The sequence below is a fragment of the Schistocerca cancellata genome, chromosome 10 (genome assembly GCF_023864275.1).
Source record: "Schistocerca cancellata isolate TAMUIC-IGC-003103 chromosome 10, iqSchCanc2.1, whole genome shotgun sequence".
Taxonomy (NCBI): Eukaryota; Metazoa; Arthropoda; class Insecta; order Orthoptera; family Acrididae; genus Schistocerca; species Schistocerca cancellata.
The window spans coordinates 207,667,650-207,694,276 of NC_064635.1; the positions used below are offsets into that span (position 1 = coordinate 207,667,650).

The following is a 26,627-nucleotide window of genomic DNA, read 5'->3' on the forward strand; positions in this document are numbered from 1 at the left end:
TGTACATAACACGTTTACTTGTTATGCTATTTGTCAATAATATCCTTTGTAGCTTATTGGCGTGTGATATTAAATTGAAAACTGTAAATATGAATGAAGTGAAAGTTAATCACACCTGAGTTTTGTCCAATCATGTGCTTAAACTTCCTAATAATCATCAAAAAGTAGTAAAGTGAACAAGAAATTCTACACGCCTTAAGAGACATTAAGTCCTGAGTCTGAAAAAGTGGTCATTATTTTAGTGCACGACATCCATTGTCTTGGCCGAAAGTAAACAAGAAGTTCCAAATACTCAGTATCATAGTGAGGCTATATTTGTCTCCTGTGCTGGATTCAGTGCCAAGCGTTATTTTAGTGGAGTAGAGATAATATATAACTTCTTAGAAACAGGATAAAAGCAAGAAAAGCTATAAAGTTAGAGAAAATTTATGAAAATTAATTTAGCAGTTTTGGAATATCTTCGTTCGATCTAATTTATTTGACAGAGTTTTTCTATTTGTATTTCTATAGTTTTCAAAATGAATATTTCTGTTACATATTGTAATTACCAATTACATCGGTGATTAATGACAAAATTAATTTTGTTGTGTAGATTAATAAACTGATCATTTTACTCTGTGCTGTTGTTCAGAAATGAAAATCACACACCATCTTTGACTCTGACTTCTGCTTCAACAAACCACTAAGCAGTCTATGTCCACAGCTTTGTTTCAGATAAAATTACCACCATGTCATCCCTAGTCTAAAGTGATTCAAAAATGTTCTTCCTGACTACCCATCATGTCCAGTAGCATTCTTAAAGATTAAATTACCTTCTAGGTGCAGGACTCACTCATTCCTTATACCCTCCCAAAGAAATTGGTTAGAGTAAGTAACTAAGAGAAACACACTTTCCCTAATGCTAATAAACAGTATTTTGGTTACAGAAATATTCGTAAGTCACAAAATTCCAAGAGTTTTGGTCAGACTTCTTTTTATCAACTCAGGATATCTTTCAAACTGTGTCAGTTACATGGAGTTTATTAACTAATATTATATTTTTATTTCCCGAAAACCATTCAGAACTTTAGTACATTACAGTATGCATATTTAGGGGACACCTTTATTTATTAATTGTTCTGATTTGTGTTACAGCTATTTTCAAAAAGGCTTCTGCAGATTTCAAAATAAGTGCAGATTTTCCCACGACGTTGCTGTTCCAGAGAAGCCTTCTCCTGAGAATGAAGAGGAGAAACACCTCTTCCAATTGGAGGTGCGCTTTCAGGAAGGTGAATAGTGGGAGATAGGACCAGGGCATGACGCATCACACCAGAATAGCCTGGCTTACACATTTCTAGGTTATACGACATTTAGTTCTAGTATGTGGCCACATTATGAGTGTATCCAAGGTCTTACTGTAACAAGGTAGAAAAGTTAGTACCTGTCACACCAAAGTAAGCACAACTTGACAAGAAGGGACCGGTTGGTAGGACATGTTGTGAGGCATCAAGGGATCATAAATTTAGCATTGGAAGGCAGCATGGAGGGTAAAAATTGTGGAGGGAGACCAAGAGATGAATACACTAAGCAGATTCAGAAGGATGTAGGTTGCAGTAAGACTGGGAGATGAGGAAGCTTGCACAGGATAGAGTAGCATGGAGAGTTGCATCAAACCAGTCGCAGGACTGAAGACAACAGCAACAACAACAACAACAACTGACACTCTAGCAAAGAATATTACTGTATCCCACTACTGCAAAATAATACTGCAGCAATAAAACATAAATGAGAGAAAAATATCAAAATAAGACTTTAGTTGCAAAGGAAATGCGCCATTTACAACAGCAAAACACGATGCACACACAAGCATATGCCAACAACAAAATGTGTCGAGGGCCTTCGAACAAAGTCTATGGTTCTTCTGCTTCGCTGGCTACTTGAAGCCAGATTCTAACTGGAAAATTTTTTCCTGGTGTGCCCAAGCTGACAGAAACACGCATGCACAGAGCACTCTGGGTTGTACTGGGGAGGTGGGCAGTCTCCACGTGACACATGTTTGTTATGTGAGTTTGCCGCTTCCTCTTCGTGTACAGCTCCCCTGTCAAATGAAAACAAAACTGATTTCTGTGGGTGGGAGCTATCAAGTGAATTAAAATACATTCACATAATTATGGAAGGCTTCAGTTTTCTAATTTTATTTCAGTTCCATGTTTTTGGTAGTCAAAGCAATAATTGCCTTGCAGAACAATGAAGTTATTTTTGTCTGTTTAGTAGACATGGTGTATACGACCCGGGAGATCTGGGGAAAACCTGAGAATTTTTTCATCCAGGAGAAAACCGGGAAAAACCCGGGAATTTTTCGTTGTTGTAGTTTTCGGTTAAATTTTTGGGGTTTTGACAGGTAAGAACCAATTCTCTAACAAAGGATATTACTGTGCCCACTACTGCAGAATAATACTGCACACATTAAAACACGAACGAGAGAAAAAAATGAAAATAAAACTTAAATTGCAAAGGAAATGTGCCATATAAAACAACACAGTGCAAGTACAAGCATCTGCCAAAAGCAAAATGTGTCAAAGGCTTTAGAAAGACTATGCAATGCTTCATAACAACAAATTGCCTCCGATGAGCGTGACGTCACAACTGTTTACATTAGATACGTTTAAGTAGTTATGAGCGGGCTCATGCACACGCACAGTTGAGTCACGTATGTGTAATACCTTCTCCCACTTCTGGCTATGGAAATATGGCTGTTGGCTGTGTAAGCAGCAGTAGCAGCAAATTCATATTCTTGAGGAAAAAAACCTTCTTTTACAAAGCACCTAGAATCGAGCACATGTCGGTTTATCGATTATTCATAAGATTTTCAAATGCACCCCTGCTGGTTTTTGGACATTTTTGAACACATTCTAAGTTGATTTCTGAATGAATTGTAAGTTGATTTTTGAATGCATGCCAGGGGAATCCTCGTCGCATCTAGATATGAGCTTTCCTGCAGACAAAACGAGACGGGGTTATACGAGATGAGCAGAATAAAGCCAAACTGGTGAATGCCAACTGCTGCTTATGTGGTTGATTCGGTTTGCAAATGTTCAGCTTTGTTATTTACTAGTGAAATTCATAGATTCAGACTACCAGAGTGGAAATAAACAATTAACAGGAATAACAGGTAAGAAAGGTTATGTATTATCTTCTCGGTGTATCCAAGAAAGTGAAATTCTGACAAATTTTTGGCCAGATCACTACACTAGTAAGGGCCAGTTAGAGTCCCCGGCTAGCAGCCACCTAAGTTCCATTCTGGGTGTAGCGCGGAAGGCGCATTGTATGAACACATAATAACGCCTAACTGGAGAATAATCGCTGGATAACTAAACCTGTGATTGTGGCAAGGTTAGTAAAGTTAACCGGTGAATGAGTTTTGACAGTTGTAGGAATAGTTACAGAACTAGTGATGACAAGATTGTTTGTTAGAATGAGGTAGGAGGAGAAACAGGGACATCACACAAATTATGGAAGAATATGACGATTCCAAATTTATACAAAAAGTTCGTTCTACTACTTTTCGCTCTCGTGCATGAGAAACTGGAGCGTATGAATGAAATGTGAAACTATTTCCTAACATAAAGCTTTTTGATTGTAGTAGGCCAAATAGGTATTTTGTGTTGGTACTTCGTGAATTATATTGTACTATAAAAATGACCATTTTTGCCGAAACAGTCTCGCTTATTTGGTGTGTGTTACAATTGCTGCAATATTAGAAAGACCTATTTTATTTTACGCAGCACACAGTGACAAAATAGATGTAATCAGATCGAGAAACCACATCAGTCTTGGGTACTCTTTGTATTAACAGCTTTTTCAGTATTAGACGATGACATTTCAATTTTTCATGTAGCAAAACGTTTGACGAACTTCGATGAAGTAATAGTTCTTTCCCGGAAGGGAAAGCACGCCATGTAAAGCTGTAGCAAGATTAGAGAGAAAAATCGCTAGGACCTAAGGATTGAAGAAATGTGTACTGTCTTGCTGTCTCTTGTCTTTACTGGTTTTAGATATCCTTTATTTAATTTTATGTCACACAGAAGAGCAAGTTATTAGCTAATAGGCAATAAAGAGTCCAGATTTTCTGAAGAGTTCTTGTTCTCCCGGTTACAAATAATCCCATCTAGTATTACAAAATATAGTCGTTTGAGTTCCACACAGTGAAATACAGTGATGTGCAGTATAAGAATGTAGTTTGAAGAGGCGTGGCACTGCACGTCAGCACACTTAAGACCAAATAACATCTCTTACATTTCCTCGAAAATATATGTTTTATGTATTGGACTCTTCAGAAAGATGTGCGCTACAAAATCAACAGATTTTTGAAAAGTCTCTCTTTTTTTTTACATGCTGATGCGCAGAGTAGCTGTTATAGTGGGGGAGGGCGTGGGGGGGAGGGTAGTCTCCACGTGACCCGTGTTTACATTGAGTGATTTTTCTGTTTCCTCTTCGTTTACTGCTCTTCTCACGTCAAATGAAAACAAGACGGATTTCTGTGGTTGAGAGCTATCAAGTGAATTAAAATACATTCAAATAACTATGGAAGGCTAAAATGTGTTACTAGTTTCAGATTTTATTTTATGTCCTCCTTTCCAACAGTCAAGCGTTAATCGTCTTGCAGAACAATAAAGTTATTTTTGCCAGTTTGCTAAAGAAATTTGGCTTTCATTAAGCTTTCCTGCTGAGGCAGTAAATTTATTTGAAACAGTGTTTAATTCCACACTATTGGCTACTTTCAACTGTTTGCTGTATTTCAAGTGCACGTTTTTATCTTCTAACATGTATGTAATTAAGTCATAATAAAGAATCAAACATGAGATAATACAGTACTGGTACTCAAAGAAAATTTACGTCCCGAAAACCACATTGAAAAGCTTATTATCAGATCGAGGCCTGTCATTGGGAGTCTGGACATACAAATGTGCGCTTTAAGGCAAACTATGCATTTTAGTATGGTTCACGAAATTCCGACGCTCTTGGAGTATCCTCTGATGTCTTATTTCTTTTTGACATAATGTAAGAAAGATCTTTCAATGTTTTACACGTATGAACATACGAGCTTCCTACGTCATCATAGCTGCGCAAGCGCGGTGATGCCTCTTAGCTGGCGCTCTCTGGCACCTGCTGAAATGAATTTATTTTTAACAGGTCGCACGAAAATATTGCCATTGTGGTTCGACAAGCGTTATTTTCAAAGTAAATTTCCTTTTACGCAAGATGAACTGTGTGCAAGAATGTACGATGAATTTCTTAAATCAGAGAGCATTTACTCTAATTTAAAAATCAATTCTTTGATGACGAGCCATTTAGAAGAATTTCGAACCTAGAAGATCATATTTGTGTGATGTATCTTAAAGTGTAACATGCGCTAAACAATCAACATTATATGTAAAAGCTTAGCTTCTCTTGTAGTGTATTAATCTTCGAGAAAAATATTATATGTGAAAGCATTGCTTTTCTTGTAACAACACTATGTATATTAACTTAAACCATTAACTTTTCCTGTTGGTGGAATTCAAATTTATACTTTAGTAATAGGAAAATATGCAGCGTACATGTTGCTGCACATCAAAGATCTTTCCAAAGCACGTTCTTCCCCCTGAGTTTTGTTCTCTAAAGTGTCGAGAAATTCTAATCTGCTGTATAAAACCATATCCGTTCAAAGGATTGATAAGTTTTACAGTTCTGACGGAAAGTGTACTGTCACTTAACATGGAAAAAGTGTATTTTCACCCGGGAGAAAATATATTTTAAACCAGGAGATACGGGAAAAATCCCAGATTTTTTTTCCTTGTCTGCGTATACACCCTGCTAGAAAAATTTGGCTTTTATTACTGTTTTCCACTGAGGCAGCCAATTTATTTGAAATGAAGTGTTTCAATCCACAGTATATGCTACTTCCAAATGTTTGCTGAATTTCAAATGCACATTTTCATCTTCTGGTACATATGGTGTTTTGCCATAATAAAGAACCAAACATGAGATAGTACAGTACTGGTACGCTGATAAAATATTCACCCTGAAAACCACAATTCAAAGTGTAATATCAGGTTGGGGATCTACTTCATTCTGAATCTGGACACACGAATGTGTACTTAGAGCCAGATTATACGTTTTAGTATGGTTTATGAACTTCCTACGCTATCATAGCTGCACAAGCGCAGTAAAGCCTGTTTTCTGGCAACTGCTGAAACGAACCTATTTCTAACAGGACTAGGCAAAATACTGCGAATGGTGGTTTGAAAATTGTAACTTTCAAACTAAATTTCCTTTTACACAAGATGAATTACATTATATGTGAGAATGTGAAATGAATTTTATAAATTGCAGAGTGTTTAACTCTCGTTTATGGCATAACATTTTGAGGACCGGTCACTCAGAGGAATTTCGAGGCCAGAAGACCATTTATGTCATTATTTTAAATTTTACTGGCTTAAAGCGTAACACATGCAAAAAAGACCAATATTACATGTGAAAGCTTAGCTTCTCTTGTAGCTTATGATCTTCGACATCAATGCTATAAGTGAAAGCTTAGCTTTTCTTGTAGCTACACGATTTATATTAATTTAAACCATTAACTTTTCTTATTTGTGTGTTTACGCTACTGAACAGTGATGTTGCTATTAGCTGACTACATCACGTGTCCTATGCTCTGAATATTGGCCGTCATTGGCTGGCGAGGTCATGCGACAAGAGCTGTGATTCGCTTACAAAAGGGCATGGCAATCTCTATTTCAGTACTTTGGAAACTAGGTGCCGTGTTTGGTGGAATTCGAATTTACACTTTCATAATTATGAAAATATGCAGCATATCTTAATATGAAAATATACAGCGTACATGTTGTTGCACGTCATCAAAGATCTTTGCAAGACCTCTTTTGCTGGATTTCATTTTCTAAAGTGACGGGGAAGTTCTACGCCGATGATGTATAAAACATTAACTGTTCAAAGGATTAATAAGTTTTACAGTTCTGTGGGAAAGTATACTGTGATTGAACATGACAGAAGTGTATTTTCTCGTGGGAAAAAGTGTATTTCCTTGTCTACGTATACACCCTGTAATCAAACTCCGTGATGGACCGGAGTTAGTCTCTTCACTAAATTCAAAATAAGAATAGAAAACAACGAGCAACACATAACATTCATTAACAACTACTTCAGAATTGCTTGCAGAAGTTGAAATTGTCGTAAATGAGATCACTCAGGCAAGACCTCTACTGGTGTTCGATACCACGACAGTTCAGAACATCCACCACCTAAAGCTGCCACATTCAAGTGTCTGCATTATACCATCTTTTAAAATTTAGCTAGCACAGAAATGTATCTGTTACTTTGTGCCTAAGATGCTAGTGGGTCACACAGATATGCTGTTGCATTCCTGCACATTTTATTTTGCAAACATGTTTTTACACACATTATCTTTGCAAATAAGGCTTCGACGAATTGGCTATAATCTCCATATTTGTGTGCAGAAAAAACATCTGTTTCAAACTGTCTCTGATAAAATAGTCTGGATACAATTTCCTATGAGTCAGTATTTATTAGGTAATTTTGTATTTGTAGATTTTGAATCAGAATTCACGTCTGTATTCACATTTATTGCAAATGTGAATTTGTCGTGTCCCTATGAATAGTACACTGATGACTTCCAGCTAGCTTCAGAGCTATAGTGTGTGTGCATGTTCACGTACATATGCCACCCCCCCCCCCCCCCCCCCGCCCCCCTTTTCCCCCGAAACACGCACGCGAGTGCATGTGCATGTGCGGCTAACATCTTGGAGAATAACAGCAAGAACATGCAGTAGATGCAGTAGAAATGTGGCACTGTTAAGCTGGTTCTAACTGCAGGCAAAGGGAGTTGATTGCAGTGTACAATCTACTTCTACTTCCATACTCTGCAAACCATTGTGAAGTGAATGGTAGAGGGTACATCCACTTCTTCCCATTTCATTCATGTACAGAGCTTTCATTCATGTACAGAGCACGGGAAGAGTGGCTGTTTGAATGCCTCTATGATCCCTATAGGAGTGACATGTAGATGGTTGAAATATAGTCATAGAGTCATCGTTTACACCATGTTCTCGATGCTTTGTAAGTAGGCTTTCTCAGGGTAGTTTTGATATTTCAGATTCATAAAACTGACCATATCCACATGGTATTTTGACTCTTCCTGGCTTTCTGAGGCCTCACGAGTTTTTGGAATATTTGCTGGAGTCTTGAAGACAAAGTTGATTCTATGCCTATTTAGGAGCTAGCTAATCTTTCCCATTTACTGAGCCCGGTTACTGAATTGAGATACAGTTCCTGCGATACTGTTATGAAAAAAGTGATTGCAATAGAAGCTGCAGTGGGTGCAACAGTCTTGCAACCAAAATACTATCTTACATGGCATTGGAGTTGGCAGCAGCAACCATACAACAGTTTAACGACTTGACAGGGCAACGAGCTCAGCAGAATTTTGTACAAATGTTCAGTATGTTTCCATGCAGTTCATTAACATTTTCCACACCAAACCCCTACGCAATATCTTCCTGCAAGCACACCTCTTTGGACGGAGCCCGTATGTCATACATAGCTTTTGTTTCCCATGCATTTGTAATGCTGTATGTTTCATGAGTTGAACTGGTGGCAAAAGTAGTTCATTTACTTTCTGACAGAGGTCACTATGAGTGTGCAGCTTGAGCATAGGCCACAAACGATTGATTTTCACAAACACAATCATGTAACTTCCAGTTTGGGCCTAGTGCAATTTGCATGTTTGTGTTGCGCAAAATGTGGTCTCTGATGTGAGCAGCTGGTTAAGAATTGACAACCAGCCTGATGTACCTGTGTTCAATAGTACTAGTGGTGTAACTTTGCAGATGGATGAAAATTGTAGTGAATTTGAATGCTCTTCAGTGTTTTCAACAATGACATGATAAAAGTAATGAAGTTGAAGTTGAAACAAGCAGGTATGCAGGACTAAAAATTTATGAAGTGAAGTGAATAAGTAGTAGTCTGTGAAAAGGAAGTCTATGTGGCAACAACAGTCAGCAGTAAAGATACATGAAATGTACTTGTTTTTCTCTATTATTTTGCATATGAGTGTAGTGAAGTTGCCAAAAATAAGTGACTATTGGTCAAAGGACGCATTTATAAATACTTCATGGGCAAGCAAGGCAGTGAGTAGAGACAGATCTCATTTTGTTTATGTTGCACTTGAACGACAACACGAAATTCGTAAGACGAGGTCAGCTACAACGTGATCCAACACACAAAATTAGACCTTTCTTCAGTTCTTTGTCACAAAGTGTAAGAATAACATCAAACCACACGTGAAGCAAGTCATTGTATTGAGGAGAAAGTGCGAATTACGTTTGATGCTACATTACATTATGTTAGTTGTATTGCGAGGATTCTGCAGAGAGGGATTTTTTAGATTTCGAAAGAAGTTAAATATGTACTCTTTATTTAAGTACATTACAATAAAATGAATTGCCCCTATAAACTATTGTTGTATTACAGTGCTAATGTTACTTCTAAACTAAGTTATAAAATTAATTTTAAGTTTTTCTTTGAAGACTAGTGGTAATCCTAGCTCACTAATTTGAAAAAAGTATTTATTATTCTCATTATATACATAAAGATATGTAAAGTAATCTATAAGTCATTCCCTTTGAACTCATTATTACCAGTCATGATTTGTTGCCAGTGCACTCTACCACAGTAGTGTACAGTGGCTGCGTGACACAGTCTAAAACAGGCCTCAATTTGTGTGTCCATTTGGCTGGCCAGTTAAATTGTGCAATATTCAGATATGTGGGGCAGTCAGATCTAATACTATTCCTGTAAGTTGAGTTTCTCCAAAAAATGAGTCTGTAAGTCATCAGGAAAGGGAAATATGAAGAATAAGCTATTTTCTTCACGATTCACAACTTTTTGGGCTTGTAACAGAGTTGTCAATTTCTTTAAACAATATTTTGAGAACTTCCTTAGGTGTCTCCCTTAGGAGTTTCCTTCTGTTTGAATTCCAACCAAACTGTGGACTAGACATGCTGTATGCTGCCCTAGCATTTGTTTCCTGGTGCCATCAGAGAATAAATCAGTCTCACAGAAAGTTACAATGAACCAAAATGGTATGTTAAACCACAAGTAATGCTATAAGTAAGGTACATGTCAAAAGACAATAACTTTCATCAAAAATGTCTTAATAGGCATTTATGAGAGGAGAGAACGCTGAAATGTTTTCCTGTGTGCCATAAGCAAACTGGTTGCAAGATTCTGGAATAAAGCCTCTGTTCTTATTAATTTAATTATCTATATTAGTTCTAATTATGTACCACTCTGCTCTGTATTTCATCTTTTATTATACTGTCTCAGAAATTCATTGCTTGCACCACAATGCTATTAAAATACATCATGCCAGAATGATTTTCACTCTGCGGTGGTGTGTGCACTGATGTGAAACTTCTTGGCAGATTAAAAATGTATGCCGGTCTGGAACTCGAACCAGAGACTTTTTCCTTTCACAGACAAGTGCACTACCGAGCTGAGCTGCCCGAGCATGACTCGTGACCCATGACCCTTTACTCACAGCTTTACTTCCACCGGTACCTGATCAGCTGCCACTGGCAGAAGTAAAGCTGTGAGTATCATTTGTGAGTCATGCTCGGGTAGCCCTGCTGGTAGAGCACCTGCTCACAAAAGTAAAAAATCCTGGGTTCAAGTCTATGTCTGTCACACAATTTTATTCTGTCAGGAAGTTTAATACAAGATGGTATATTCATAGAGTGTGCCAACCCTAGATTCTTTCATTTAGCACGGTACACCTTTTAATTTCATTGAAGGGATAAATATACACTGAAGACTATATTTTCAGCTCTTAAAAGTTTTGCATAAATCACGATTGAAAACACATCAGTGCTCTCTCCTAGTTCGTAGATAAGTGCCTCTTTTTTTTTCAGTTGGGTGTAGTGTTTAGGTTCATCTTAAATTTCTGCGAGACTGTAGTATTATTTGCTGGCACCTGAAAACAGTGGCTAGGGCAGCATGACCCATGTACAGGTTGATTGGAATCCAAACAGTGAGTAACACGTGGAGGAACACTACTAGAGAACTTCTCGAAATGTCGTATACAAAAAATTACAGCTCAACTGCAAACACAAAGAAGTTGTAAACCATCAATTTTTCTGAGAAAGCATTACAATGTAGTTCCTTGTTTTTGAAATCATGTATCTATTGTCAGTTACACAAATTGCTTATAAGTTGCTAATATAATAGATACAGTTGAAATTAAAATGAAAGATAATGGCAGAGTACAGGGTGAAACTCAGACATTACAAGGTTGTAATATGCGCTTTCAGCTGTCACAGTGTACAGCTTGTTTCCAGGTGGAATTTTTCATTCTGCAATGGAACGTATTCTGTTGTAAAACTTATTGGGTGGATGAAAACTGTATACCAGACTGGGACTTCTGAGGCTAGTGTCAGGGTCTGGCACACAGTTTTCATCTGTCAGAAGGTTTAATATTAGAGCTTAGTTACACATAAGGAATTAGTAGGGGGTAATGTGGAGGCTCTGGAGAGGTCTTAACTGAGAAATGGTAGATGAGAAATGTGTCACATTATCTGAAGGTTTCTTTCAGGATCTCGGTACCCTCTGGAGCCCGCCCTCGTGTGTCTCAGCACGACGTCTACACGCTTTCCATTGACTGCTTCTCTCCGGCTGAGCGGCAAACTGTGTGAGTTGTCCAAGGAACTTGCGCAGTTCCAGGCTCCCTACATCTACAGTCTGGCCCAGGTGCTGGTCGATCAGAGCAGTGATATGATAGAGATGTTAGCAGGTTTGTAACAGATCACTACAACCAAAAATATCTTACAACAAATTTCTACTTATGTAATTCTATTTATGGTGTAATAACTGTTTTATAATCCTGACCGGTTTCCAATCAGTTCATTTTCTTGTGTGTGTATAGTTTAGCATCCATAAATATTTTCTGGTCAAGTTTTATTTGCTCAACAGTCTGAACTTTACAAAAATACTAGCCTTTTCCCCATGTCTTCACCCATGTATGTGTTGGATACACCTCCTCCTATGCATCTTTGTCCACTTCTTTCTCCCTCTGTTCGTCCACCTCATTGCCTCTCCTCTGCCTGTCCACCTCATAGTCACTCCTCCGTCTATCTATGTCCTCCTCCCTACTCTCTCTGTGTCTTCATCTCCTGTTCCCCTCTCTTTGTCCATTTCCACTATCCCCTCTCCATGGCCATATCTTGCTCCCCCTCCCTCTGACCTCATACTCCTCTCCCTCTCTCTTTTGATCTCTGCCTCTTTCTTTTCCTCGTGCTTCCCAGTATGCCTGTAGACCTTCCATCTGTGTCATGCATCTCTCCCTCCTCCCCTTTCTCTGTCCATTTCCTTTTCCCCTCTCTCTGTTCATCTCCTCCTTTATTAATCTCAACATGTCACCAGTTATGCTCATCAGCACGTGTAGCCCGTGCAGTGCAGCTCAATGAAGCAGGCCACTACTATTTCCACAGTATGCCTGTCACATAGGGCAGGCTAGGTATCAGGGCCTTGAAAATCATTTATTTTCCTCTGATGTACTGGCTACTGTGCAAAGCAGGTTAATAAAGTTGGCTGGTACTATTCCAACACAACATGTCTGTCATTCAGGGCAGCCTGCATGTTGGACCTCGGAAAACTGTTTCTTGCCCTCAGGCATGTAGGCTGCCCTGCCAAGCATGTTAATTTAGGAGGGCGATGGTGTTCAGACACGTTTCTGATGTGCAGGGCAGCCTATGAGCTGGGGGGAGGGGGCGGACAAGATTTTGCCTATCTCTCTGCTCCTAAAGGAACTAGGTCGTCATAAACCCTGCAGCGCTTGTACTTGTGGAGTCTGCCGTTTCCGTGCCAAATTTGGTTGAAATAGGTCCAGGATTTTGGGAGGATATCCTGAACACGGCCTGCACAATATTTGTATGAGGCACCTGCTAATCTTACTCAGGTGCAACTTGGGAGAGAGACAATAGTGGCTTGTCAATTTATGTGTTGCTTTGCTAAGAAATTGCAAAAGCCAGGAGGTGGAACTGTAGTGTCATCACTGGGGACACTGATGTTCAGAGCTCCCCTGCCAGAGAAGCATGCTGTGGGCTGTACGTGTGCGGACTGGGAAAGCCCATCCGCAAGCTGTGAATCCCAGTGTAAGTGCACAAGCGAGCTGTCAGTATCCAGACCGTGGGTACAGAGTCTAGCTCATATCTCAGCATGTGCTGTGGATGTTGACATCCTCAGTGATGACATTGCAGTCCCACCTTCTGGTGCCTGTACTTTCATAGCAAATCAGTGAATAATACGCAAACCATTACAATTCCCCTCCCTACATCTACATCTGCATCTATACTCTGCAAACAACAGTAAATTGCACGACAGAGGGTATGTCCCATTGTCTCGGTTATTAGGGTTTCTTCCCATTGCATTCATGTATTCAGCTCAGGAAGAATGAGTGTTTAAATACCTCGTGTGTGTTGCAGTTAATCTAATCTTAGCATCACAGGTCCTGCGTGAGCAATAGTATATTCCCAGAATCATCATTTAAAGCTGGTTCTTGAAACTTTGTAAATAGGCTTTCTCATAGTAACTTACATCTATATTCAAGAGTCTGCCAGTTCAGTTTCTCCAGCATCTCTATGACCTCTCCCATGAGTCAAACAAACCTGTACCCATTCATGCTGCTTTTCTGGGTATACGTTCAATTTCCCAGTAGTCCTGTATTTTGTTACGGGTCCCACACACTTGAGCAGTATTCTAGAATGGGTTGAATGAGTGATTTGTAAGCAATCTTCTATGAAGACTGACTGCATTTCCCCAGTATTTTACCAATAAATTGAAGTCTATCACCTGCTCCACCCATGACTGTGCCTATGTGATCATTCCATTTTGTATCCCTACAAAGTGTTACACCAAGGCATTTGTAGGAGTTGGCCAATTCCAACTGCAACTCACTGATATTAGGTTGGTGCATAAGTTTGTATCATTTTTCTGCGTGTTTAGTAAGCACAATAGTCGTACGAAACAGTAATAATTCTCCATCACTATTTACAACAGTTTGCCATTGCTGGGGTAACTTTTCGACTCTACGATTGTTGTAAAAATCACACGATTCTGAAATGAAGAACTCCTCGAGCTGTGCTCGGAGCGCATTTTCATCCAGAAAGGAAGTTACTTGAAGGTTGTTCAGTAGAGAGTGGAAAAGGTGAAAATCTGAGGGTGCAAGATCAGGTGAATAAGGTGGGTGCAGAATGACTTCCCAACTAAACACCTGTACACTGTTTTTTGTCAGTTTACTTGAATGCGGGCAAGCATTACCATGGAGTAGCACTGGTTCGTAGATTTTTCCTGGTTATTGTTCTTGGATTGCATCTACAAGAAGTCTCAACTGTTGACAATAAATTTCAGCAGTGATGGTTATGCCTCAGGGAAGTAATTCATCACCTTCTACAGTTATTTTGTCTTTCAGTAGGTTGTTTCAGGGTTGTGCAGATAGTGCAGTCCGACTGGCCAAGTGTGATCAGGTATTGCATGCACAACAGTGCACCCTCTCATGTGGCAACCTCCATTAGTGAATTTCTTTAAAAAAAAAGAGAGAGAGAGAGAGAGAGAGAGAGAGAGAGAGAGAGAGAGAAGAAGAAGAAGAAGCTTTCCTGTGGTTCACCTATTTGTTGTGGATCTCAGTCCCTGTAGCTTTTTAATATTTCTCTGGCTTAAAAACAACTTAAAATGATGTGGCATTGCTATTTTGAATAATATCCATAAGAGTGTAACTAAGGAGCTGACAAAGGTATTTCAGTAGAAACTTATTTGGAACTGGAAACAATGCTTCCATATCTCTGTATTACTGCCGGCAGGAACTGCAGAGTGCCTTTAAAGAAGTAAGTCAAGCATTATTATTGCTGGCCAGCTAACTTTTATTGAATGCTGCACTACAGTTCAAAGTGACAGATAAATGACAATTCTTCAACACAGTTACCAAGTCTTTGTAAAAACAACAGTTGGAGGATTCTATCAATCATTCGGTTCCACAGCTATAGAAGTCTGTTCCTTAGTCATGGAGCCATTCGAGTACTGCTGTGTACATGTACTCATCATTAGAAAATTTCTACTTCCTCCCATCCCCGTCCCCACCCCGTAGACGTTCTTACAGCTTTCTGACAAGATGAACAACACATATTGCAAAGATCTCGAACAGCATTTCCCACTTCTGTGTGGTGTTGGTGAAATTTTTGGCACTGTTTCACTACGGCTGGACATGACATTGCATTTGATCCATAGACCACCAGAGTTTTGTGATGAATCTGTGTGCTGTTTAGACATTTCTCCCACAAGAATCACACTGTCCTGCATACATCAACTTCAGAATATGTTTCCAGTTGTCGCACCATTTCAATTGCACACTGTGATGCATCAGCAGCTCTGTGTCTGCAGAAAACCTGGAACATGTACTCTCTTCTGACAATGTGCCACTCTTGTTGCTCAGTGATCTTAGTGTGGGACGACATGTGTAACTTACTTTCTGAAGTTCATGTTTATTTTCAAGGGGACAATCTTCATGTGTAAAAAGGATACAGCCTGTGATTATTTAAAAAATTAAAAAAACTTCTATTCTAACACACCTTGTAACTGACACTCTTTAACACAGACAGCTGTTTCTCACCTGATTCAAAACAGTGCGTAGCAGTGGCACCTATGGTAGAATTTGTCATTACTACCCCTCCATACCTGGGAAAGGTAAGTTCACCCCTCTTATGTGGCTGCTGGTATTTAATAATATTGTGCTATGTGAAGTGATAAGAATATAATTTCTGTGACATATTCAAAATTTGCAGCTAGGCTGCAACTTAAATTCTGAACATAGTCCATTGATACAGTCCTTGTGAACTACTGAGGCTGAACAGTGAGAGTTTTTAGGCTCAATGAAAACTTTGTCTTTCCTGCTGAGCTTTGATATACTATGTGATCAAAAGTATCTGGACACCTGGCTGAAGATAACTTAAAAGTTCGTGGCGCCCTCCATAGGAAATGCCCAAATTCAATGTGGTGTTGGCCACCCTTAGCCTTGACAACAGCCTCCACTGTCACAGTCATACATTCAGTCAGGTGCTAGAAGGTTTCTTGGGGAATGGCAGCCCATTCTTCATTTCTTCATGGAGTGCTGCACTGAGGAGAGGTATTGATGTCGGTCGGTGAGGGGTGGCACGGCATTCCAAAACATCCCAAAGATGTTCTGTAGGATTCAGGTCAGGACTCTGTGCAGGCCAGCCCATTATAGGGATGTTATTGTCATGTAACCACTCCACCACAGGCTATGAACAGATGCTCAGTCATGTTGAAAGATGCAGTCACCATCCCCGAATTGCTCTTCTACAGTGGGAAGCAAGAAGGTGCTTGAACCATCGATGTAGACCTGTGCTGTGATAGTACCACACAAAACAAGGGGTACAAGCCCCTTCATGTAAAACACGACCACACCATAACACCACTGTCTCCGAATTTTACTGTTGGCACTACACACTCTGGCAGGTGACATTCATCTGGCATTTGCCATATCCACACCCTGCCATCAGATTTCCACAGTGTGTACTGTGTTTTGTCACTCCACACATCGTTTTTCCACATCATCCAATGTTTACACCGCTTAGACCAAACAAGGTGTCATTTGACATTCATCGGAATGATGTGTGGTTTATGAGCAGCCGCTCAACCATGAAATCCAAGTTTTCTCACCTCCCGCCTAACTGTCATAGTATTTGCAGTGGGTCCTGATGCAGTTTTAAATTCCTGTGTGAAGGTCTGGACAGATGTCTGTCTATTACACATTACGACACTCTTCAACTGTCGGCTGTCTCTGTCAGTCAACAGTCGAGGTCGGCATGTACACTTTTGTGCTGTACGTGTCACTTTGCACATTTCCACTTCAATATCACATCGGAAATAGTGGACCTAGAGATGTTTGCGAGTGTGGAATCCTCGCATACAGACGTATGACGCAAGTTACACCCAACCACCTGAGCATGTTAAAAGTGCACGAGTTCCGTGGAGTGCCCCATTCTGCTCTCTCACGATGTCTAATGACTACTGAGGTCGCTGATATGGAGTACCTGGCAGTAGGTGGCAGCACAGTGTACCTAATATGAAAAACGTATGTTTTGGGGAATGACTGGATACTTTTGATCACATAGTGTAGGAAAAAGGAATGGACTAGATGTGGACACAAGGACCTGAACCTTGTGTGTCATTTACATAAGAAATATAGTAGGGTTCTCACTTTTGCACGAGGTATTTCTTTTAAAATCAGACTAAAATTCTGTGCTTCCTTAAAAATTTGAAAAAGGAAGTGTTGTACTAATCACACTTTTCATCAGAAATATGAAGTCAAGGGAGGATGGCTTTCAGTATAATGAAAGAGGATACTGTCTGTCAATCGGTGAAACTGCAGCAACAGGAATAAGGCTGACTGAAAAATATCTAGGCATAATATAACAAGGAGACAAAATAGCAATTACGTACCTGTAGAAGCTGAAATATCAATTACTGCTGACAGAGATAGTTAAAAGTAGAAAAAACTTGCCAGTGCTTTTGTTTATGTTCCTTTTTCTTCTTCTTCTTCTTCTTCATTTGGCATGGGAGATCACGTATTCTGTATATTCCTCCACCAGCCATTTCTGTTTGACATTTGTGGTGCATTCTCTTTTTCTTGGGCCCAGCGCTGCCTAGTGTTTGTTGATATCATCCTCCCCTCTGTCTGTAGCTTCCTTGGCCTCTTATGCCCTCACACTTCCCGAGAATGCTATTTGTGGTGGTATCTCCCTTTCCATTGTAATTAGTTGTCTCGCCTATATCAGTCTTCTTTTCTTCATCTTTCAGCCAATATTAGCTTATGTGTATAGCTCTGCCAGTTCCTGGATTTTTGGTACTCTTCAGCCCTGTGGCTGGTGGTCCCTCCTGGGGCCAAGTATTTTCCATAATATCTATTACAATTTGTACAGAAACCAGATGGCAGTTATAAGAGTCGAGGGACATGAAAGGGAAGCAGTGGTTGGGAAGGGAGTAAGACAGGGTTGTAGCCTATCCCCGATGTTATTCAATCTGTATATTGAGCAAGCAGTAAAGGAAACAAAAGAAAAATTCGGAGTAGGTATTAAAATCCATGGAGAAGAAATAAAAACTTTAAGGTTCGCCGATGACATTGTAATTCTATCAGAGACAGCAAAGGACTTGGAAGAGCAGTTGAACGGAATGGATGGTGTCTTGAAGGGAGGATATAAGATGAACATCAACAAAAGCAAAACGAGGATAATGGAATGTAGTCGAATTAATTCGGGTGATGTTGAGGGTATTAGATTAGGAAATGAGACACTTAAAGTAGTAAAGGAGTTTTGCTATTTGGGGAGCAAAATAACTGATGATGGTCGAAGTAGAGAGGATATAAAATGTAGACTGGCAATGGCAAGGAAAGCATTTCTGAAGAAAAGAAATTTGCTAACATCGAGTATAGATTTAAGTATCAGGAAGTCGTTTCTGAAAATATTTGTATGGAGTGTAGCCATGTATGGAAGTGAAACATGGACGGTAAATAGTTTGGACAAGAAGAGAATAGAAGCTTTCGAAATGTGGTGCTACAGAAGAATGCTGAAGATTAGATGGGTAGACCACATAACTAATGAGGAAGTATTGAATAGGATTGGGGAGAAGAGAAGTTTGTGGCACAACTTGACCAGAAGAAGGGATCGGTTGGTAGGACATGTTCTGAGGCATCAAGGGATCACCAATTTAGTATTGGAGGGCAGTGTGGAGGGTAAAAATCGTAGGGGGAGACCAAGAGATGAATACACTAAGCAGATTCAGAAGGATGTAGGTTGCAGTAGGTACTTGGAGATGAAGAATCTTGCACAGGATAGAATAGCATGGAGAGCTGCATCAAACCAGTCTCAGGACTGAAGACCACAACAACAACAATATCTTTTTCTTCAAGACCAGCATTTTTTGTTAATTTTTTTTCTGTAATGTGAATGGTGCAGACCCATATGGAGCTACCAAGAGAGTTACACTCTAGTTTAGCTTGATTTCACAGTTTCTCAAAGCTGCTGTACAACACAGCAAAAATATGCTGTATTTGCCACTGTGCTCCAAGCCCCAGCCTCAGTTTCCATCCCATCTGCTTGCTAAATATGCTATGTGTGTTCTTTTAAAAATGAATTTATCAGTTGTCAGTGGGTACCATCACTGTGTACTTATTCATGACAGTGTGTGTTGTTTTCTTGTTAATTTGTAACACTGCTTTCCATGCAATATTTGTGTAAGAACTTACCGCAAGCTGCAACTCCTCCTTATCTGTCACTTATGAGATGGTCATCATCTGCTTATGCTAGCCTGCTTATTTCATTATTACCCAGTCTTATTTCAGCTGAGCTTGATTTTTTGTGTTCTCTCTATCTTTTCTAAAATTGAAATAAAAAGTAAAAGAGTTGAAGCGAATACAATACAAGTGAAGCCGTAGTTGAGAAGGGATTGAGACAGGAATGTAGCATATTCCAGTAGTTATTCGACCTGTACATTGAGCAAGCAGTAAAGGAAACCAAGGAGAAATTTGAAAAGGAAATTAAAGTTCAGGATGAATAAATAAAATCTTATAGGTTAGCCAGTGACATTGTAGTTTTGTCAGAGACAGGAAATGACATGGAAGAACAGTTGAGTGGAATAGATAGTGTCTTGAAAAGAGATTTAAGGTGAGCATCAACAAATGTAAAACAGGGTGATGAAATGTAGTCAAATTAAATCGGGCAGTACTGAAGGAATTATATTACTAAATTAGGCGTTACACTTAGTAGATGAGTTCTTCTATGTGGCCAGTAAAATAACTGATGATGATCAAAGTAAGGATAAAGAGCCATAACAAGAAAAGCATCTCTGAAAAGAGGAATTTGTTAACTTTTAATATCAATTTAAGTATCAGGTCGTCTTTTTTGTGTTTATAGATATTTGTCTGAGATGAAGCCGTATATAGTAGTGAAATGTGGGTGATAAGTAGTTCAGATGAGAAGAAAATGGAAGCTTTCGAATTGTGGTGCTATCCAAGAATGCTGACAATTAGATCTGTCGGTTGCATGACTTATGAGGAAGTACTGAATCAAATTGGGGGGAAAAGAAATTTTTGACACAACTTGACTAAAAGAAGGGATTTGTCTGATAAAACACTAAGTTTCTTGATGTTATGAGCTATTAATATAGTATGTATAAATCCTCCTAAAATTGTTCCTTTCTGTTGTAAATGAATAGTTTAATTTCCTGGGAAACTTGCGATTTTGCAGGAAGTTACGAATTCTTCTTAGACCCATTGCAGCCCTTGTTTCCAAAACAGGAAACGTGTGATACAGGGATGAACCCCAGTGAGCAAGGAATGTCAGTAAATGAAAATGGTCTGATTAATGGGGATGGACATCAGAAAACAGATCGTCAGAACAGAGACCTTGCAGCCAGATTGAGGTGAGAGAATTTGCATTCCTTCATTATAAAGTTTGGTGTCTGAAAAACTGTATTTAGGTGGAGTAATTGTTAATAATTCTGTCACTTATCACTTATCACTTTTTGAGTGTTCTACAGTATTCTCGTACACCATTCAAGAGGTTCATTGTGCCTTAATACTAACTGTGAAGTGTGTAGTGTGCAATTTCAGCAAAATGCTTATTATATTGTGTTCTTAAGTGGGAATCTGCATGTGTTGGTGCCTGAACATGCAATTTTTGTGTACGTTTGCTGCTTTCACTGATGCAATGATTCTATTGGTGGAAAGTTCTCCTTATTGTCTACAAATGCTCTTAAACATGTAAACATTGTGTGCCAAGTGGTGACTGCTTTAACAAAACTTGGTATGTTTTCTGCTTTGGTCACTTTTTTTCCCATTATTAATTTGGCATAATGCATTTGGCAACCTGCTGCCATCTTTATATGAACGTATGTTATTTTTGCAGTAATTTTTGTAATAAACTCCCCTTTCAAGTATGATATTTCTGCTGGATGTGCCAGTTAAGTGCTGAAATGTCACATCTGCGCAGCAAACTTTTATATAATTTAACACTTTTTAAAAAGCACCCAAGTCTCATTTGGGCACTTGCAGTGGTGGCTTAGTGAGACTCGGGTGCTGTCTCAAAAGTGTCAGTTTATAACAATATTATGAAAAGGAAAGTTGCCACTCACCGTATAGCGGAGATGCTGAGTTGCAGATAGGCACAACAAAAATACTGTCACAAATGTTTTTTGTTGCGCCTATCTGCGACTCAGCATCTCTGCTATCTAATGAGTGGCAAGTTTCCTTTTCGTAATATCATGACATTGCATCCTGAATTTTCCATTGTTTGTCAGTTTACATCATTCTATGATTTGTATAGTTGCTACAATATGGGAGAAAATTAGAATTAATTTATTGTGGGAGTAAGTAACATGAAACAACAAATGACATCTCAATTGCAAAGATGTTTATAATAGAGTGGGTGGGAATTGGTTTAATATTATTAAGTTTTTAAGACTGTGCCATGGATACAGATATTAGTAGGAATAAAATTTCTTGTGGCAGATGTTGTGTGAACTGATTTACACCGTTTCGAAACAAGTACAAATATTTTGCTATTGATGGAATAACAAGTTTCCCTTTAAGATCATTGATCACCCATTCCCTGGCATAACTGAACACGGGTAATCTTATGAGTTTGTATAAAGAATTTGAACAATAATATGGAAAGGATAGATTGCTACTTATCACTCAGGAGCCATTGAGTCGCAAACAGGCACAATAAAACAGAATGGTTGAAGTATTGAGCTTTCGGACTAAAACTTTTGTCAGAAGTAGGAAACTCGCACACTTTCAAACGAGCACATCTCACCTGCACCACCTAGAACTGGAGCTACTGAATCACATTCTCTGGCAGGCTGTGCACTACCTCTCATTGTGCCCTGAAATGAGAAATATCCTCCCAACTTTCCTCACCACTACACCCACAGTGGCATCCTTGTCCATCCCTACTCCATCCTTGCTCCTGACCTCTTTCCTCATGGTTAATATGTGTGCAGCAGTCACAGTCTCATCATAGACATCTCCTACCCAATCAAAGGCAGGGACTCCTGTGAAAGCAGCCATGTGATCTACCATCTTAGCTGCAACCACTGTGTGGCATTCTAGGCGCTACAGTCTGGAACCACGAGACCGCTACGGTCGCAGGTTCGAATCCTGCCTCGGGCACGGATGTGTGTGATGTCCTTAGGTTAGTTAGGTTTAAGTAGTTCTATGTTCTAGGGGACTGATGACCACAGCAGTTAAGTCCCATAGTGCTCAGAGCCATTTGAACCATTTTTGTGGCATTCTAGATGAGCATGACAACTAATGAGCTGTCCGCATGAACAGCCCCCACCAAACTGTGGGCTAGCAGTAGCCAGACCACCCAGTTGCCAAGCATGCTGCCCAACACGATATGCTTCACTTTGATTGGTTCACAGCCTATGCCATCTGAATCCTTCTCATCAATACCAGTTTCATGAATTGTGCCCTGTGAGAACGCTCCTTACCACATACTCTTTGTTCTCATAACCACTCTGGCCTCAACCTTCACTAGTCACTGTCCTCTATCTGCTTATTTCTCTGCTCCCACTCGAGTATTATACATGACTCCTATCATGCCAGTTCACCCATGTAGTCCATTCCCATTCTCTACTACACTCCTCTCACCTTCCCTCCCCCTCCACCAAGCGAGGTGGCTTAGTGGTTAGCACACTGGACTTGTCTTCAGGACGACAGTGGTTCAAACCCCTGTCTGGCCATCCTGATTTAGATTTTCCTTGATTTCCCTAAATTGCTTCAGGCAAATGCCGGGATGGCTCCTTTGAAGGGCACGGCCAACTTCGTTCCCCATCCTTCCCTAATCTGTTGGGACCGGTGACCTCACTGTGTGGTCCTCTCCCCCAAATCGACCAACACTTCCCCCCCCCCCCCCCTCCCCCTCTCCCTGCCCCAAGAAGAATCTCCTGATGCTGCACCTAGCAGCCATATCCTGTCCCCACCATGTCTCAGACAGCACTAGCATCTTCCATCACCCCTACCCTTCTACCCTTTATCCCTCCCCCTCCCTGGTCCACTAACCCCACTAATCCCTACAGCTAGATATCCACTCACCTCAGATGCAATCATCACAACATCACAATTGTACCCTAGGGCACAGAGCTGACAGTAATCTGTGTGTGTGTGTGTGTGTGTGTGTGTGTGTGTGTGTGTGTGATATATATGTGGACTTAGCTGTGTCTGCTTGCGACTCAGTGCCTCCTCTGTGTGATGGGTAACAACCTTTCCCTACCATGTTGTTATTCTGTCGTAGGCTTTCTTCTCTATGAAGAATTTGAAATTTTCATCATTGACACGATAAGTGAATAGTTACGTAAGACCTGAGTTTCTCCTGGCGTATAAAATTGTCAAACAACTTACTGGAATTCAGCCAGGTAGTATTCGGTGGGAACACACCCCGCCATTTTCAAGGCAAACTGCAACGGACAGGCGATGTACATGCAAATTGAAAACCTCGGTTCTTGGGCTAATGCAGGAAAGATGACACACACTGAACACTAGTGCCACCAAAGATGACCAAAGTCAGAGATATTGATAGTGAGACTACGAACTAGCAGGTGAGGTAACATTGAATCTGTCCCTCTGTTTTTTTGACAAGGGAGAGAGCAGGGTTCCATGCTTGTTTACAAGGTTTCTCACTAATTTAATCTCAACTGCCTCCTTAATAACACTGTCGCAATAGCTGGACGTGCATGCCAATATCTCGGTGTTATTATATAACATGGGGTGACCAGTATCCAGGCAATGTTCGGCAATAGCAGATCTACTTGGCTGCTGTAATTGTGTTCAGTACATCGGTCCTCCACGGTCCTGATAGTGTGCCAATATACACCATGCCACAGCTACAAGGAATGCGATATACACCCGCCGTACGCAGACCAAGATCATCCTTAACAGAACTCAAAAGCACTCTAATTTTAGATGGAGGTCAGAAAACACATTTTACATCATATTTCCGTAAAATACGACCAATCTTGTTGGAACTGTTTCCTACGTAAGGCAAAAAGGCAGTAGACTTAGGTGTTGACTCAGTATTATCATCAATCACCCGATGCACAGTTGGTCGATAGCACAATGCACATTCAATCTGTCTTTCACTATAACCATTTTGACGAAATGGAGCTTCAAGATGGGACAGCTCAGCTGGCAAAGGCTCAGTGCCAGAAATGACGTGTACCCTGTGTACCAAGGTATGAAGTACCCCTTCACACTGAACTGGATGGTGACAACTATTAGCACGTAAATCCAAGTCGGTGTGAGTACAGTTTCCTGTAAACTGCATGTCCCAATGATCCATCATCCTTCTTCCTAACCAAAACGTCAAGAAAGGGAAGGTAACCATCTTCTCCCACCTCCATCATAAAATGAATGTTTGGGCGGATCGAGTTCAGGTGTTCTAGAAAGGCATTAAAAATCTCCCTACTGTGAGGCCAAACAACAAAGGTATCATCAATATATCCGAAGGAACAGGCGGGTTTCAAAGGTGCCGATTCCAATGCACGTTTCTCGAAGTCTTCCATAAACAAATTTGCGATCACCGGAGACAACGGACGGACTACCCATTGCAACTCCATCTGTCTGTTCGTAATACTGGTCATTGAATAAAAAGTAGGTGGATGTCAACACATGCTGAAAGAGATTAGTTAATTCGGCTCCAAACGTAACCTCAATTAACCTCAATGAATCAGACAGAGGAACATGAGTGAAGAGAGAGACCACATCAAAACTTACTAAGATATCAGAGTCATTCAACTGCAGTCACTCCAAAAGATGTAAGAAATCAGCTGAGTTCCTGATATGATGTTCACACCGACGAACTTTTAGCTCAGAGAAGCAAGATGCTTGGCTGCACGATATGTTGGTGTGCCAATATTACTCACTATAGGTCGGAAAGGAACCCCTTCCTTGCATACCTTCGGAAGGCCATATAACCTAGGGGGAACAGCACTGTAGGTGTGAAGACTCTTGATAGTGTTCTGCAACAAACCACTTTTCTTCAGGAGGCTGTTGGTCTTTCTCTCAACACTTTCTGTGGGGTCAGCATCGATTCTGCAATCACTGAGTCAGATAATAAACATTGCATCTTTTGTACATAATCCTGTTTGTTTAAAACAATGGTGGCATTACCCTTGTACACAGGTAAAATAACAATATCAAGATCAACTTTGAGAAAGCGTAAAGCAGCTTTTTGCTGCTGTTACATTACTCGTGGGTGGACGAGCCCAAGTCAACACACGGCATGCATCCTTCCTAAAATCCTCTGCAGCGTCTGGAGGTAATTTGCAAACTGCCTGTTCAGTTGAACTGGTAAAATCAGCTACCGGCAAACTCTTCAGTGTGGGTCCAAAATTTAAACCCTTCCCAAGCACGGATAAGGTTGCATCGACAAAAGATTTCTCTGAGATTTATCACAGAATGTCGAGATATAACATCAGACTCCGAGCAATGAAAATGTTCAAACTTCGCGAACTGCCGGGCAGTAACAGAATTGTATTCTCAATCTGCTAGAGTCCATAAGTCACCGTCCAACCAATCCCAAGTGCAATTAGACAATTTCGAAGCAACCATTAAATGAAAATGAAACAATTCTTTGGAAACGGATTCCAAACGTCGACAAGTAAAACAAATCCTTTCACAAACAAGAGCCAAGCCAGCACTTTGCTTGATGCGATTGGCGGCAGGAGAATTAGTATGGTGCACAAACTTGGCAATTGTTGGGACATTATTTTTATCTCGACACCTCAGTAAAAATTACAAAGGACATTGCAGTCTAACTCAACAGCTACGAAGTTTATCCAACTTTCATAAACACCAATACATTTCCTCCCTGTATAGGTAAACAATGTGAGACCTGAGTCTCTCCTGGCATATACAATTTTCAAACTACTTACGGGAATTCAGCCAGGTAGTATTAACAGCGACCGCCAGTATTTTGGCAGAAGCACACCTCGCCATTTTCAAGGGAAACTGCAATGAACAGGTGATGTACTCGATCCACCCGGACATTCGTTTTACGGTGTAGGTGGAAGAGGATGGTTGCCTTCCCTTTCTTGACATTTTGGTTAGGAAGAAGGGTGATGGATCATTGGGACATGCAGTTTACAGGAAACATACTCATACTGACTTGTATTTATAGGCTAATAGTTGTCACCATCCAGCTCAGAGTGAAGGGGTACTTCATACCTTGGTACACAGGGCACATGCCGTTTCTGACACTGAGGCTTTGCCAGCTGAGGTGTCCCATCTTGAAGCTACGTTTTGTCAAAATGGTTATAGTGAAAGACAGATTGAATGTGCATTGCGCTATTGACCAACTGTGCATTGGGTGATTGATGATAATACTGATGACTCAGTCTGCTGCATTTTTTCCGTATGTAGGAAGCATTTCCAACAAGATCGGTCATATTTTACAGAAATACAATGTGAAATATGTTTTCTGACCTCCATAAAAAATTAGTGC

The 26,627-nt window shown here is 40.1% G+C and overlaps 1 protein-coding gene across 1 annotated transcript in view; it reads left to right on the forward strand.

Annotated features, from left to right (window-relative positions):
• The window catches only part of LOC126106294 (putative ATP-dependent RNA helicase DHX57), a 228,608-nt gene that overhangs the window by 39,766 nt on the left and 162,215 nt on the right, over positions 1–26,627 (forward strand). Inside the window, exons 6-8 of the mRNA XM_049912514.1 lie at positions 1,135–1,268; positions 11,648–11,845; positions 20,370–20,544. Of these exons, the coding sequence (XP_049768471.1) occupies positions 1,135–1,268; positions 11,648–11,845; positions 20,370–20,544 (507 nt within the window). The remainder of the gene's footprint in view (positions 1–1,134; positions 1,269–11,647; positions 11,846–20,369; positions 20,545–26,627) is intronic.